Genomic DNA, 15,040 nt, shown 5'->3' on the forward strand with positions numbered 1-15,040 from the left:
GAGAGTTAAACAGTCTGGAAAAAAATTACAGAAAATTAATCAAATGGTAACACAGACCAAAAATTAGGTATGGTGATAATTAATTATGGGAGGTATACAAGTAATAAAAATAAGGGCTCATTATTTTCTTTATTAAAAATTATTGATTGATTCCAGTTTATGGCTACTGCAACTGAAAGACCTTATATATCTAAATAAAATATAAAATATATGCAAGTGTACTTGTTCATTTTTGTTCATGTCAGTAAAGTGGGCCACACTGGGTCACCTCTCATTAAAAATATTCCATTTAACCTGGTACGTGCATTATGGAGGTGACCTAAGCGGGATGTGACAATATTGAATATTTGGCTCTGAACAGCTGTTTAATTTTGCTAATGGATGACAGCAATGCTGTAGGAAATAGAATTGAATGAAATTTTACATTTAAAGAATATTACAAGAAGATTTGGAAGACATGAGGAAGTGCTATGTGATCATACCTGTGACAAACTGTAACCTTTTGACCCTGAGTTCTAACTTTATATATGGGCACACAATTGCTTTTAATGAAAAAATTTAAATGTAAGGTGTAAACACAGATTCTGTTCACTCTGCTAGAATGATAGGCAACAAAGAACCGGATTAAAAACACCACAAAAACACTGTTTTGAGTGATGCCCTTGTATTATTGGAATATTTTAAACAGAAAAGCTCGTAAACAAGTTTTTCCTCCTCTAATTGAAGCTTAATACATTTTTGTGTTATACAAAAGCGGTAGCCTTTCAGCTTTTATTTAGCAAGCATTTTTATGCAAAACATCTACTGACAGTTCAAGTCGAGTACCTTTGATCAGGGCTATACTTTTTTCTTCCACTACTGGAATTCATCGATGCAACTGATGAACTGCAAACCCCTGGTCAGAGATCCACTTCCATAACTGATACAGTGGTAATGAAAACTGAACAGTGTTGGTATTTGTGCTCTACACACTTCAACAGAAACCACAGCTCCAGTTTCTGGTGGTCCTGCGTGCTTTCCAAACGCTAACTGTAGCTTAGGACTGGTTATGCTCCGCCTACCAATTAGGCTCCACCCAACTTACTTCATATAGCTTCACATACTGCAGCCCGAAAATGGTTGCCATTTAATCCACTTACTTTTTTCAAGAACAAATAAATACAGTCATAAATATATTCAATTATTGCTCAAGATACATCTGAAAGGTCCTCTCTTACAAGAGACTCATACCACTTTTTATGAAAATTCAAGTTTTCCCCTGGAACCAGTCCATTCTGGTAAAGACATCATTTGCACAGTTCACATGTTTTTCATAAGAGACAGAATGCTGCTGTGTGTCATATAAAAGAGTCTTGAATCCAAATTCACCTTGTCAGTTGGTGAACTGGTTGTCAGTTGTTCCCTGAGATCCACCAACACTCCTTTGGTGAACACCGAGGGAGGAATACAGTGGAATCACAGCAAGACAAAATCTTTTCATTTCAGTCAAGACACAGCAGCATCAATTACCTCAGACACATGAACTGTGATACAAAAACAGAAAAATATCTTCTATGAAAGCTTTCCGTAATCATTTTTGGATATTTCAAGCTCTTTTTCCTTTGATAAACATTTACTTGTTCTATAACCAAATACTGTTTTTAAAACCCACCACCAACTTATTTTTGTCTTCATTTTGCAGCATGATGTCAATCAACCACCAATCAGCCTTTGGTGTCATGTTTTCATTTGCATGGTCACCCAAAGCAGTTGTGTCTGACATACACAAATAGCTAGAGCTTAAAATCTGGGGCTCTGACATACTAAATACAGTCCATAAATATGTTAAAAAAGGACAACATGATGCATTGACACTGTGTAATGATGGACTGATAGTCCATTAGTTTCCTCTTACATTCCTCTAGCTGCTATGCACTTTTAAAAAAATAAACTAATTCTACTTATCTCATTATTATATACATTAACTAATACGACTTGTCTAAGAAGCTTTCCCTTGCTTTTCCTCCCATTTTCCCTCAAACAATGAGTTTAAAGTGTATTTCTCAGACAGAGGGCGCAACCTACCAATTCTACATGTCTTTGAGTGCCGACAGCCAATCGTGATTTTTCACAATCATCCGCTAGAGGGAGTAATGTTCCCAACAGCAGCAGACTGGTCATGCATCTGTCAGTTAAGAGGCCAGAGTAAATTTTTATAAGGTGATCAGAAAGAATGAGAAAGACAATGTCAGAATCTTCACTATTTCATAGCCCTTCAAGCTTTTCCAGCTTTGGAGAAGAACTAGCATCCTATCTGGTCCAGGCAGTTTGGATTGATCTCTGACTGGCATTGTTCATGTGGACAAGCCCATGTTTATAACAAATCCAGTTAGGTAATGCAAATGTTTACCATTTTGCATCACTGTGTCATTTTAGTTGGGTAAAGTATGAAAGGGAATAACAAAATTGTGTGTAGTCTAGTTTCATAACGGGGGGGGGAGTGCAGTGATGGAGAGGGTTTGGCCGGGGCCTGCCCTGTGGTGGGTCTGGGGTTCGAGTCCTGTTTAGGGTACCTTGCGGCAGGCTATCGTCCCGTTCGGGGTGTTTCCCCTCCCCCTCCAGCCTTGCGCCCTGTGTTGCTGGTTTAGGCTCCAGTTCACTGCAACCCCGCTTGGGACAAACGATTATAGACGTTATGTGTAGTTTAATTACTTTTCAGTCCAACTTAATGATCAATTAATTAAAACATAAATATAAACCTGTTCAAATTCATTCTCAAAGCCATTTGAGTAATTACAAATTAGGTGTCCCGTTAATGCATTTCATTATTAAAATGCATTTTGAAATCTTCAAAATTCACTTGTAAGAATTTAGAGCATTTTGTACCTGACAATTAAGATTTTTACTGCCAGTTAATATTGTATGTATTCGGGAATCAGGATGGGACTTTGTGTAAACACATTATTGCCATTGCCAAGAAAGTTTAATTCAACTAATTTTTGAGAGCAGATCAAGGCCTGGGTGTTAGTTCCAGGCAGGTGAGGTATGCTGCACCCATCTCATCAGTCTGAAGATAACAAGGACGTTGGGGAGTTGGAAAGGTTGTTTGTATCAAGATGGTCCGTCTCTCACTGACAAGCTCACATGCAACAAACAACATGGTGCCCAATAGTTGTTAATCCCAGACCCCTAAGCCTCGATCAGAAATTACTCTGCTTTGCTATCCTTTCTGCTCGATCCCTTGAGGTAGGACTGGTAGAAGAAGGAAGAGAAGAGGAGAAGGTAGCTGAAGTACATAAGAGAAGCCCACATGATGTTGTCCATGTAGGAAGGGCAGCCTTCCTGCATCCAGCGGTATACCAGGCCGCTGACGGCCAGCCCCATTGCCATCTGCACAATCTGGGTGGTAGTGATGACCATGGCACAGGGGCGGGGCACACGCATGCCGGCTGCCCGCGCTGCGTAGTAGCTGTACATGAGGGCGTGGACCAGGTAGTTCATGGTCATGAACCAGCCACCGCCTGCCACCTGGTCTTTGTAGGAGTACCAGGAGTAGAGCAGGACCGTGATATGGTGGTACCAGTGCAGGAAGATGAGCCGCTGCTTCCTCAGAACGATGAAGATGGTGTCACCTGTTGGGGTGGGGTGGTGGTGGGGAGACAAGGAAAGGAGATATGCTCAGGGCCAACTGGGGAAATCTATTGCACACTCGTACAGATAAATACAAACGGAATCAAATTTGTAATGTAACACCGGTGAATCAGAGCTCAGCTAGCTCCATGAAGTTGACCCCCCTACAAACAGCCAAATGAAGAAAACCTTATGATTCGTTAATGCTACATTTGTGCCGTAAAAATTTGAATTTGTGTCGTTGCCGTTTTTGAGATATTAACATTTATTTATTTCAGAAATGATGTCACTCCATCCCCCCTACACACCTCTAATGGCACAAATCAGCACAAATGTAGCACTAACTAAAACTGTGCATCTCTTTATTTGTGCTGCTTGTAGGGTGGACACCTTCATGAGAAATACTGTCCTTTATATTTAAAAAAGTAAAAGAGATAGGACTGCGGTTTGAACTGGCCAAATCGGCACAAATGTAGTACTAACGAAAAAAAGGCATTTCTTTAATTGCGCCATTTGTAGGGGGCCAACTTCACGGTTCCGGGTGACATCACGTGAAATACTATCCTTTATATCTGAAAAAGTGAAAGATACAGGACCGTGGTTTAACCGCCACAAATTGGCACAAATGTAACACTAATGAATGAGCCCGAATTTGAGTTTCTGCGGCATTGTAGGGAGGCTGGAATGACATCACTTCCAAAATAAATAAACGTTAATATCTCTAAAACTGCAACAGCACAAATTTTAATTTTGACGGTATGAAACGGCACAGATGTAGCACCAATGAATCACACACACACACATTTTCAGAACCGCTTGTCCCATACGGGGTCACGGGGAACCGGAGCCTACCCGGTAACACAGGGCGTAAGGCCGGAGGGGGGAGGGGACACACCCAGGACGGGACGCCAGCCCGCCGCAAGGCACCCCAAGCGGGACTCGAACCCCAGACCCACCAGAGAGCGGGACCGTGGCCCAACCCATTGCACCATCGCACCCCCCCAATGAATCATAATGTTTCCTTTTTTAGTACCGTTTGTAGGGGGGGCAACTTCACGGTGCTAGCTCAGCTGCCTTCCCTGTTCTTGCACACAGGTTAAAGCCCCGTGTCCTTGTGTGTTTCTGTCTGCCTCAGCATGTTTCCCTGCCTGGGAAAGCATTGGTGACAGTTCTCTTGATTGTTCACTGAGGCTGCTTACGATCTACACCACATACCCAGGAGCTGCAAAGCACTCTGGGATGATGTTCTGTCTAAGGTCATTTCTTGATTATTTGAGTTTCTTTCTCCGAAAGCAGATATTCGGAAAACCCGCTTCCAAACTGGCAGTTTCCTATTAAGCACCATGTAAAGATTTATCGTTTTCCCCACCCATACTCATCAAACATCTTGCTTCATCCTTAAAACTTTACTGACTCCCCCGTAATGGTTTTTTCCTGGCTTTTTCAAACACCACACACCCAGCTGGGATATACCCATGTCTTACCGAGTTCAGGAGCCTTGCTCAAGACAAATGCGTAAGCCCAGAACTTGCTAACCGGCCCGTTGTAGAATCCCTGGTCACAGACAGACTGCTTGAAGCCGCTGGTGTTGAGGACATGGAGCATATACCCCCCGGTGCGTAATGCCCCGATGATGCTGAGGAATGAAACACAGAACCAAGTCAACATCAACCAGGAGCCAAGACCTAGAAACTACCCAACTCCCCTAAGGCCAACCCAGAGTCAAGGCCTAGGTCCTATTCAACCCATCCAATGTCAATTTAGAGCCAAGGTCTTGGGCTTACACTAGCCATCCAACACCAATCCAATGCCAAGGTTCAGGCCCTACTCAACCCAACCAATGCCAGCCGAGAGCCAAGTCCTAGGACCTACTCAACCCATCTAGTGTCAACTCAGAGACAAGGCCTACAAGCTATAAATCCCACACAACACCTACTCAGAGTCAGGATGCAGAGTTCTTTCTATTGACCCAAAAGTGACCAACAGTCAAGGACTGGAGTTCACGTTCCTCCTCCGTGTACATATAAACACGAGGACAGCTCCATTACTTGGCATCACCTGGTCTGACTCAATAATGCTGGTTTAACACAACATAGAAATATTTAATTACTACATGTCTTTTTACATATACAGTATGAGTTAGATATTAGAGTTCCTCTGTAAGAATTATGATATAATATTATAGAATGGGTTCTCAGTTTTACAGTGATGTGTGAAAAGCACTTGGTGAAACCGATTTTTGTCTCGTTGTAGAGAACATGCCTTCTAGTTTTACTTTTCATTCAAAGCAAAACTCGTTTGCCCAAATATAGGGAAGTAATTTCTCACTCCATCTGAAAAGGGATGGGTCATTTTTCACTGGATCAATGCCAGTCTTTGTTTCTTTGTTGTGGGATAACCACAACCCCTTATGGGGTGGGACTAACAACTCACCATGGCAACCAGAGGCCTATTGAATGCATTAACAATGCAAACGGGGGCTGGCATGCTGTGCCCACTTGCATACCTTCACCAAAAATTCCATGCATCTGCCACACTGGGGAGACTTTACGGCCTTTTAACATTTCTTTGCGAGGGAATTTCTCATGGTTTTTACACCTTTCGAGTGAAATAAAAGTAGAAAAAATAAATCAAACATTAGAGGAGACATTACAGAACTGATGTATTTAATGCAATAAACAAATATGAATGGGGTTGTTGATTATATAAAGGAAACTTCAGAGATGTGGTATTGCATTAACCTTCTAAGTCGGCCATCGTTTTTGAATAATCTTTTTATCTCAGTTCAGTTTAGCCACTTCCCATTATTACATCGTGCTGCAGTTTGGGAAGTCCAGTGTGGCTGTTCCCCAAGGCATTACTGTGTCTCGCCACCTGTCAGTTTGTTTGCTCTTGCACCTGAGTGTGCAGCTTGCTAATGCAGAGAAGTTTCCAGAAACAGTAATAGGGCGGGGCTGCAGGTGAAAGATCCCCAGAGGACTGATCCAAAAACAGCCGACTCCAGGCCCTTTTTGCTCAGAACTGATCCAGGGTCAGTACCTGCGGGTGATCACCAGCACAGCTAGAGCCATCGGACAGCTCATCAGGCACCGTCCGCAAGCGAGGAGATCCGCTCACGTCGGCAGGGCACTCTTCGAGTCTATCTGGAGGAACCCTACTGACCGAAACCGTGCAAGGCAGACACTATTTGAAAATGCCAAAAGCCATCCTCATAGCCAGAAAGTGGTGGTTCACCTCTGCCTTCCTGACCAACTGGCAATGTCACATTCCTTTGTGTGTCATTACTCATTGCTGCAGCTGTTTACCATCTGGAATGTCATCTGCGTCTCACCAACATGAACAACATCGCTTGGTGCACGTTATACTTCTCTGTCAGGTCTTTGTCGTTGCTATAGCCTGAAAGAAGCATAAATCCTCCGAACCGCATGCGGTAAAGTCATTCAGGAAGCACACGGGTTTATCAGAGCCAATCCGCAAGCAAACCCCATGTTTGGTCATGAACTTTTTCAAAACAACATTATGAAGTAACTTTTTCCTGCTGTTCTAGTCCCAGCCAGTAATAAATACAACAAATCCACTGCTGCTTGTAGGTCATTTTCTACTGCTTTATCCAAATGCGCGGTGGCTTCTGCCAGTGCCCACTGTATGGTGGGTTTGGGGTTCTAAACCTGCTTGGGGTGCCTGGCGATGGACTGGCGTCTTCTCCGGGGTGTGTCCCCTCCCCCTTCAGCCTTGTGCCCTGTGTTGCTGAGTAGGGCTCTGGCTTGCCAGGATAAGCAGTTGTTGATGATGGGTACACACACATTTGCTGAAGATGCTTGTCCTGAGTGGGGTTGCGGTGAGCTGGAGCCTGACCTGGTAACACAGGGTGTAAAGCTGGAGAGGGAGAGGACACACCCAGGATGGGACACCAGCCCATCACAAGGCACCCCAAGCATGACTTGAGCCCCAGACCCACCAGAGAGCAGGACCCAGTCATGCCTGCTGCACCACTGTGCCCCCCTGATTATAATAAATAAAAAAATACTAACAACAACCACATCTTCCTCAATGAGCCAAAGTTGCTTTCAGGGATATGAGAACACATAATCCAGAGCCCTTGTGATGCTATACTTAAAGACCCCACCTGTTTCAAGGGTTGCAGATCATTTTATATTTATTTAGCAGATGCTTTTCTCCAAAGTGACTTACAATGGATACTTATGTAGTGTTACCAGCCCACAAACTTTATTCACCGTGGTGACTTACACTGCTAGATACACTACTTACACTGGGTCACTCATCCATACATCAGTGGAACACACTCTCTCTCTCTGTCACTCACACACTATGGGAGAATCTGAACAGCATGTCTTTGGACTGTGGGAGGAAACCAGAGCACCCGGAGGAAACCCACACAGACACAGGGAGAACATGCAAACTCCACACAGACTGAGTGGGGATCAAACCCATGTCCACTCGTACCGCCTTGGCGCTCTGACAGAGCATTGCTACTCGCTGTGCCACAATGCCACCATTTTCTTGTGGTGCCCCACCCACTGTGCTTTTATTATTCAGTAGAATCTGTTTTAGTTAGACACTCTTAAAAAAACGTGCTTAGGAATTACATGCAGAACGGTGTCACTTTTCCTCCTCTCCGCGCGGCCAAGCAAAGTATCACAAGGTATAGCAGCCAGGCACAAAGGTCACGTTGGTGTCGCTGATAGTTTGTACCCACGGCAACCTTTGAAGACCGACACAAACCAGAATGCTGTCCTAGCAACACGGCCTTTGCTGACAAGGTAATTGTACACTGAAGATTTGGTATCCAAAAACAAAATTTCGTCTTTCTTTCATCTTGATTTCATTGTTTGTCAGTCTGAAATTGTGGGACGACACGGTGGCACACTGAGTAACACTACTGTCTTACAGCGCCTGGGTGGTGTGAGAGGGCATCCCCCACTCAGTCTGTGTGGAGTTTGCATGTTCTCCCCATGTCTGCGCGTGTTTACTCTGGGTGCTCTTGTTTCCTCCCACAGTCCAAAAACATGCTGTTCGGGTTCACCAATAGTGTGTGAGTGACATAGAGAGTGTGCGTGTGTTCCACTGATGTATGGATGAGTGACCCATTGTAAGTAGTGTATCCAGCAGTGTAAGTCACTGCGGTGAATAAGGTGGGGGCTGATAACGCTCCATAGAGTTCACTGGAAGCCGCTTTGGAGAAAAGTGTCTGCTAAATAAATACATGTTGTAAACTTGCCTAAAGTCATCCAAGTAAACTCACATCCAACCTAACCCAGTAATCAGTATCTCACTCACCTGAAGACAGCCAGGGTGAGCGACCACAGCACCAGAGGTCTTCGCAGCTCCAGCTTGGGCCTCTCCCGCATGAAGCGCTGACCCCCGAAGATGAGCGCTGCGTACAGGCCGCAGAACACGAACGACTTGCTCCTGGGCAAACAAACACGCAGATGAGAGAGAGCCGTTGGTGATTGTTGCCCAGGGCTGGACTACATTAGCATTACGTTACATTAACAAGCGCAGTGACTCTCTTGCTACAGAAAGACTTGTTACATATGAAAAACTATGAAAATGTGTTGCGTAGACATGATGGGTGACCAGGAAGCTGTACTTATGACCAAAATATTGCAAGGTGAAGTCCAGGGAGGCCCTGATGCCGTACCTTTCATAAACTTATTTAACCTGAAATATTTTTTGCTAAAATATACAGCTTTATTAATTAGCCAGTCATTAATTTAACTTAGACTCCATAGCATTTTAAAATCATTTACCCATTTATACAGCAAGGAAATTTTTACTGTATCAATTAACAGTAAGTGCCTTTATCAAAGAGATCCTTTGAGTCCAAGGCTGCAGCTCTAACCATGACATACATGCTTTCCCAGTGTTGTTGTTATTATTATGATTATTATTATTGTTGTTGTTGTTGCTAATATGTTAATTTACATACATACATACATTTTCAGAACCGCTTATCCCATACGGGGTCACGGGGGAACCGGAGCCTGGGGTTCAAGTCCCGCTTGGGGTGCCCTGCGATGGACTGGCGTCCCATCCTGGGTGTGTCCCCTCCCCCTCCGGCCTTACGCCCTGTGTTACCGGGTTACCGGGATGTTAATTTACCTTTTATAAAATGACCTGATTAGAAAATAGATGTGATTTTATATTTCAACCATACGCAATGGGGACTTGGTCTAAGAGGGTCCGTGGAAATGGACAGTGGCAGGTAAACGGCCTTGTTTTTACTCCGAGATCGGTTCCTGGCTTTACTGGACTGACCACCCCGTGGGGCCCGTGAGAGACGTTTTTAGGGCTGTCTCAGCTCGGGGAGAGCGGCAGCCCAGCGGGCTGGCGGCAGAGGTGGACAGGAAAGGGGAAAGCAGGAAAGACGTGCTTTTTCAGCGACAATTCCCTGCTAATCAGCAAAGCTGGTGCTGAAGCAGCTTCGTTCCATTAGCCGCACATCTGAATTGGCGGTATTTCCAGTGCCGGCAAAGCAGCCCCCGCCCAACCCAACACCCCTCTTATTTATCAAGCTTCATGAAGTTTTCTCCTGACCGGTTCCCAACCCCCAACACATGCTAAAATCCAGCACAGCAGTGTGACACACCCCCCTCCCTGCCTCAAACACAGGTTGCACTCTCCTGCATGAGCTTCCTGCCAAGTCGAATGTTTGCTTTGCACGCTGCGGGTCATAGTGGTGTGGCGAACACGCAAAGGTCAAAGGGAGCGGCTGCGCGTTGCTGGATACGCACAGGTGACAGGTGAGCCAGAGGTGTGCTTCTGCTGTGCCTCCCATCCCCCAGTAACAGTTAACATGCTGACCTCCAGCGCACCGGCTGCGTACATGTGCGCAAAATGCATGTTAGACGCTCGCCAAGGTCCCACCACCATGAACTGCGTACCAGCAGGTTGTCTTCAGAATGTACCGGAAAGACCTACAGCATGTCACGGTGTTACACATTCGGGCTGGTTCTCATTCTGAGAATTATGATAAGCATTGCTAACATAAGCAATCAGTGTGTGATCGATGCATGATCAATACGCAAACCATGCGAGAGCAACGCGTGAGGAGGATGCGCGGTCCATGTGTGATGAATGTCCCTCCATATATTTACATTCGTTCACTCACAGATGCTTTTCTCCAGATCGACACACATCTCCGAGAACAACACAAAGAGCGCATTCCATCAAGGGAAGGAGAGATCTGGCTGCAGAGAGTACAGCCAATTTTTCACTTTCCACCATATGAGCCGGTATACATCACATGAGCAGCTGCACAAAGGTTCACCATGGTTTGTCTATATGAGAAGATGAAGGCGCAGACACTGAGGAATACAGTAGTGTCATACTTACTGCAACACCTTTTGACTTCTAACTCACTCCATTCAATACATGTATTTCAACTTCCATCAAGTCTTTAACCAGCTTCTAAAGCTACTGAATAAAAACCTTTGAAACATGTGGGATCTTTTAACCAAAACCCATCACCTCAACTCTGCTAAATTAGAAAAATATGACATGTACATATTTATAGATAATACTCTATGTCATATGGAACGTTTACATTTAGAAGCTCTTCATGACCTACAGAACGAGCTCTATGAGTTCTATCATTCAAACACATGAATGGGTGACAGACGAAAGGTCACTTTGTCCTTCGCTGGAGAGAACTTCAGAGTGGTTTTTCCATCCCTGGCATCTGAGGTCAATAAATGCCAATAATGAGAATATGGATGGATATGAATATAATAGGGATATGCAAATCTCTCTCCTGTTTGGCCTTCCTGCTACTGCCATCAAACCTCTACAGCTAATACAGAATGCTGCTGCCCAAGTTGTGTTTGACTGGCCAAAGCGTTCCCATGTATCTCCTCAACTCGTTTTTCTGCACTGGCTTTCTATAGCTGCCCGGATCAAATTTAAGACCCTGGTTATGGCCTACAAATGCATCAATAGAACTCCTCCCTGATATCTACAGGACTTGATCATCCACTGCACCCCAACCTGACCGCTACACTCTTCCACATCTACCCACTTGGTGGTCCCACGCACGAAAGGTAAAGCGCTGAGCTTCTCGGTTCTGGCTCCGTTGCGGTGGAACGACCTCCCCTTCTCACTCAGAACTGCTGAATTTCTGTCTGAAAACTCACTTCTTCCAGATTCGCTTCACCCATCATCTCTTAAGTTCATGTAAGGCGTAAATGTTCATGCACCATAACTTTAAGGTGATGCCCGGATGCACCTTTATGCAGCTACTCCTGTAATGTAACGTAAATGTTAAAACAATCTCTAGGAAGGAGATCATTAATCATGGATATTCTGTTAAAGTTTTATGCAGCTACTCGTGTGATGAACATGATTGGTTCATATAGTGGAAAGTAACTCTACTGCACTTAAGAATCACACATTTCTAAGTGTGCCTTTCTGCTAATGTAACGAACACATTGTATTTTCTACGAGATGTACGTCGCTTTGAAGAAAAGTGTCTGCTAAATGATTACATGTAAATGTAATATAAATGTATGTAAACGTGCCATTTTTTTTTATTGCTCACTCACCAGTTGTCCTGCATCCACCGGATTGCCACCCTTTCGTCGAAGTGCCGCTCGAAGCTGTACTCCGTGAGAGGAAGGAGATGCTCAGCCTCGTTCATCTTCTCCAGATGGGATGAAGGTGCTTTCGGTTCTCCCCTGAGATCTCCCCGGATGGAGCTGAGATGTTACAACACAGCGCAGAAAGAGCGCTTCACAGCATTCAGAGAGCAGGACGGTAGCTGCTTTCAGTTCTGGAGTTCGGTGCGCTTCCTGGAGGCAGAGCAAGACCGCAAATCCTAGGGTTCCTCCAGTGTTCCACCTCTAGGGATCATCCACTTCTCCTGCTGTCTCACTTCTGCTTCTGCTGGGCTCTTTTACACAGCCAGCACTTTAAGATCAGCCTCTCAGTCTCCTCCCTCCAGTGTTGAAAGAATGGAGTGATGAAATGATCTGGGAGGTCGGAGGAAGGAGGTCTGGGAGGAGCCTCCATCTGCCCTTGCACACACACACACACACACACACACTGCCCTTGTCCTGCACCACACGTCACATTGTTCCCCATATAGGTCCTTTTTGTCCCATCCAACCTGCTGTGGGTCAATGTTCAGGTGTTTGGTTACCAGAGAGAATGTCATCCACTGCATTTGAAAGTCCCAGTGTCTTTCATCACTGTTTTCATTATTTTAATTATTTTGCTTACAGTAAAAAAAAATACTTTTTTTTCATTTATTTTTAAAGAAATGTGTGTTTTCTGCGTCTTGCCTGTGGCAGTGAATTTAAATACTCTGAAGGGTTACCCAATAACCACCCAAGAAAAAGGAGTTGCCAGAAGTATACAGGGTGAGCCAAACAAGGACTCTGACTCATTGCCCATTAAGATTATAATCAAGGACTTACCTAAGAGGCATCAAATATGCATGAAAGACATTCCATCAGCTTCATATTCTCACTGAAACCAGCCTGAATACCTTCAGCTGTGCTTAATATTAACACATTACATACACACACACACACAAACACACAAACACACACACACACTCTGAACCACTTGTGCCATACGGGGTCGCGGAGCCCACCCGGCAACACAGGGCGTAAGGCCGGAGGGGGAGGGGACACACCCAGGACGGGACGCCAGTCCGCCGCAAGGCACCCCAAGCAGGACTCAAACCCCAGACCCACTGGAGAGCAGGACTGCGGCCCAACCCACTGCACCACAGTACCCCTCTTAACACCTTACCTGAAAATTATTTTGAATGTGGGAATAATATCCTTAAATTCAAGAAAACAGAGAAAATTTGCCCAGGAGTTTTTAATCTCGACAAAATATGTTTTAAGAAACCAAATATTACTGTAGCATGTTTACTAAAGCAATCATAGGCAAAGACCAGACTATGACCAGGGATAGTACTTCCTCTGTTTCAGTGTTTAGGTTATAAAACCCGACAGCATGAACTGATGCAAAAAAGCTGGGCATATAAGGCAAAAAATGCTGTAAATGATAGGACAGAAACCCAATACGTGAGAACTATAACGTTTTCATTGTAGTGTTGGTTTAAGGGACTCTGCTATTCATTCTCTGCTACTTTACTACATCACATTCTGGAACATTCTGCATGCTGTACCAACACCCATGTTAAATAAATTAATGACTTGCTGCACAAACAGTAGTATCTGCTGGATAAAGTCTGTGTTGTTCAGCAATGGATTAATCTTAATTAAATGTCTAATTAATCTTAAATGAATCAGACTTGTAATAAATTTGTTTAATTTTAAAATAGGCAATGAACTCCTTGTTTAATTTTATATTTGTATATAGGATATAGGTTCCTTGAACACTGCTGATGTGTGTAGGATACTTGTAGTATGTAACACCAATAACCTGGGTTTCAGTTTCTTTGTTACTGTGAAGAATTTAAATAATTTCCCTTTTAACACCTGCATAGCTGGTTCAGGAACAACCCTGCTCTTTCTCCTCATTCCAAATGCCTGCTGTGCTTTTTCCTCTCATGAGGCCACCAAACGAAAACATTCAATCTAATTTCCATACGAATGAGTTCCTACACAGAAAGTATTTGGTACTATGAATAAATATAGCAAACCAGAGATGTAACAACTTGTCAGGTATTAGGTAGGCAAAAAATAACAATAATATTTGATTGGAATTATATAGAAATATTGGGGGGGGGGGGGGGGGGGACAAATTAGGCTTGCTTGAACATTGGGAGAGAGGTCCCAGCCTTCACCAATGATACACCTACGCCCATGATTCAAACTAATTTTCATATTTGATTTAAAAAATATACCAGAAGTAATATGTTGCTATAATGTGGCAATAATATCGCAATGAAATAAATACTAATTAACTTACTTGTACTCAGCATGTACTGAATCCTGAACTCCCCACGGGCCACTAAGTGTTCTCATGGCTTCATGGCAGGTTCACGTTTGTTTTGTTCGGCTACCTGTTTGTGCTGTTCTTATGACGAAAACAAACATGTCGTCATAGAAACAAAGTCCCGATTAGCTGGAGAAGGCTGTGTATCAACCGTTTTCTGAACCCACCCACCAGGGTTGAAGGAAATTTCTGGAACAGTGATGTGGGCCCATTTACTCTCAGAGATGCATTTAATCCATAGAAAATTTATGGAGGGACTCTAGAGAAATACTCCAATACTGCTGAACAGGAAAACGATGCCACAGGACTCCGAATGTTTCCATACAATTGACCATCAGCTGTGCAGATCCCTTCCTGTTTATATCTAACTTCAGGAATACTACAGCTAGTCACAATGCACAACGCATGGCAATAGTCAACTGTTAAAGGAGCTCTTACCGGAATTAAAGTGGACATTGTTTAGAAAACTTGTAGCCAAGTTCTATGGATGTGCTGGTTT

The 15,040-nt window shown here is 43.9% G+C and overlaps 1 protein-coding gene across 1 annotated transcript; it reads right to left on the reverse strand.

Moving 5' to 3' along the window:
- Nucleotides 1-1,012: 1,012 nt before the first annotated feature.
- On the reverse strand, nucleotides 1,013-12,493 carry LOC108934869 (elongation of very long chain fatty acids protein 6-like). Its single transcript, XM_018753038.2, has 4 exons — nucleotides 12,171-12,493; nucleotides 8,908-9,039; nucleotides 5,094-5,245; nucleotides 1,013-3,611 (listed from the first exon to the last, which is right to left on the reverse strand). The coding sequence occupies exons 1-4, from the start codon at nucleotides 12,263-12,265 to the stop codon at nucleotides 3,187-3,189; spliced, it is 804 nt and encodes a 267-aa protein (XP_018608554.1). The 5' UTR covers nucleotides 12,266-12,493; the 3' UTR covers nucleotides 1,013-3,186.
- Between the last annotated feature and the right edge of the window lie 2,547 nt (nucleotides 12,494-15,040).

Source organism: Scleropages formosus, chromosome 3 (assembly GCF_900964775.1).
Source record: "Scleropages formosus chromosome 3, fSclFor1.1, whole genome shotgun sequence".
Classification (NCBI taxonomy): domain Eukaryota; kingdom Metazoa; phylum Chordata; class Actinopteri; order Osteoglossiformes; family Osteoglossidae; genus Scleropages; species Scleropages formosus.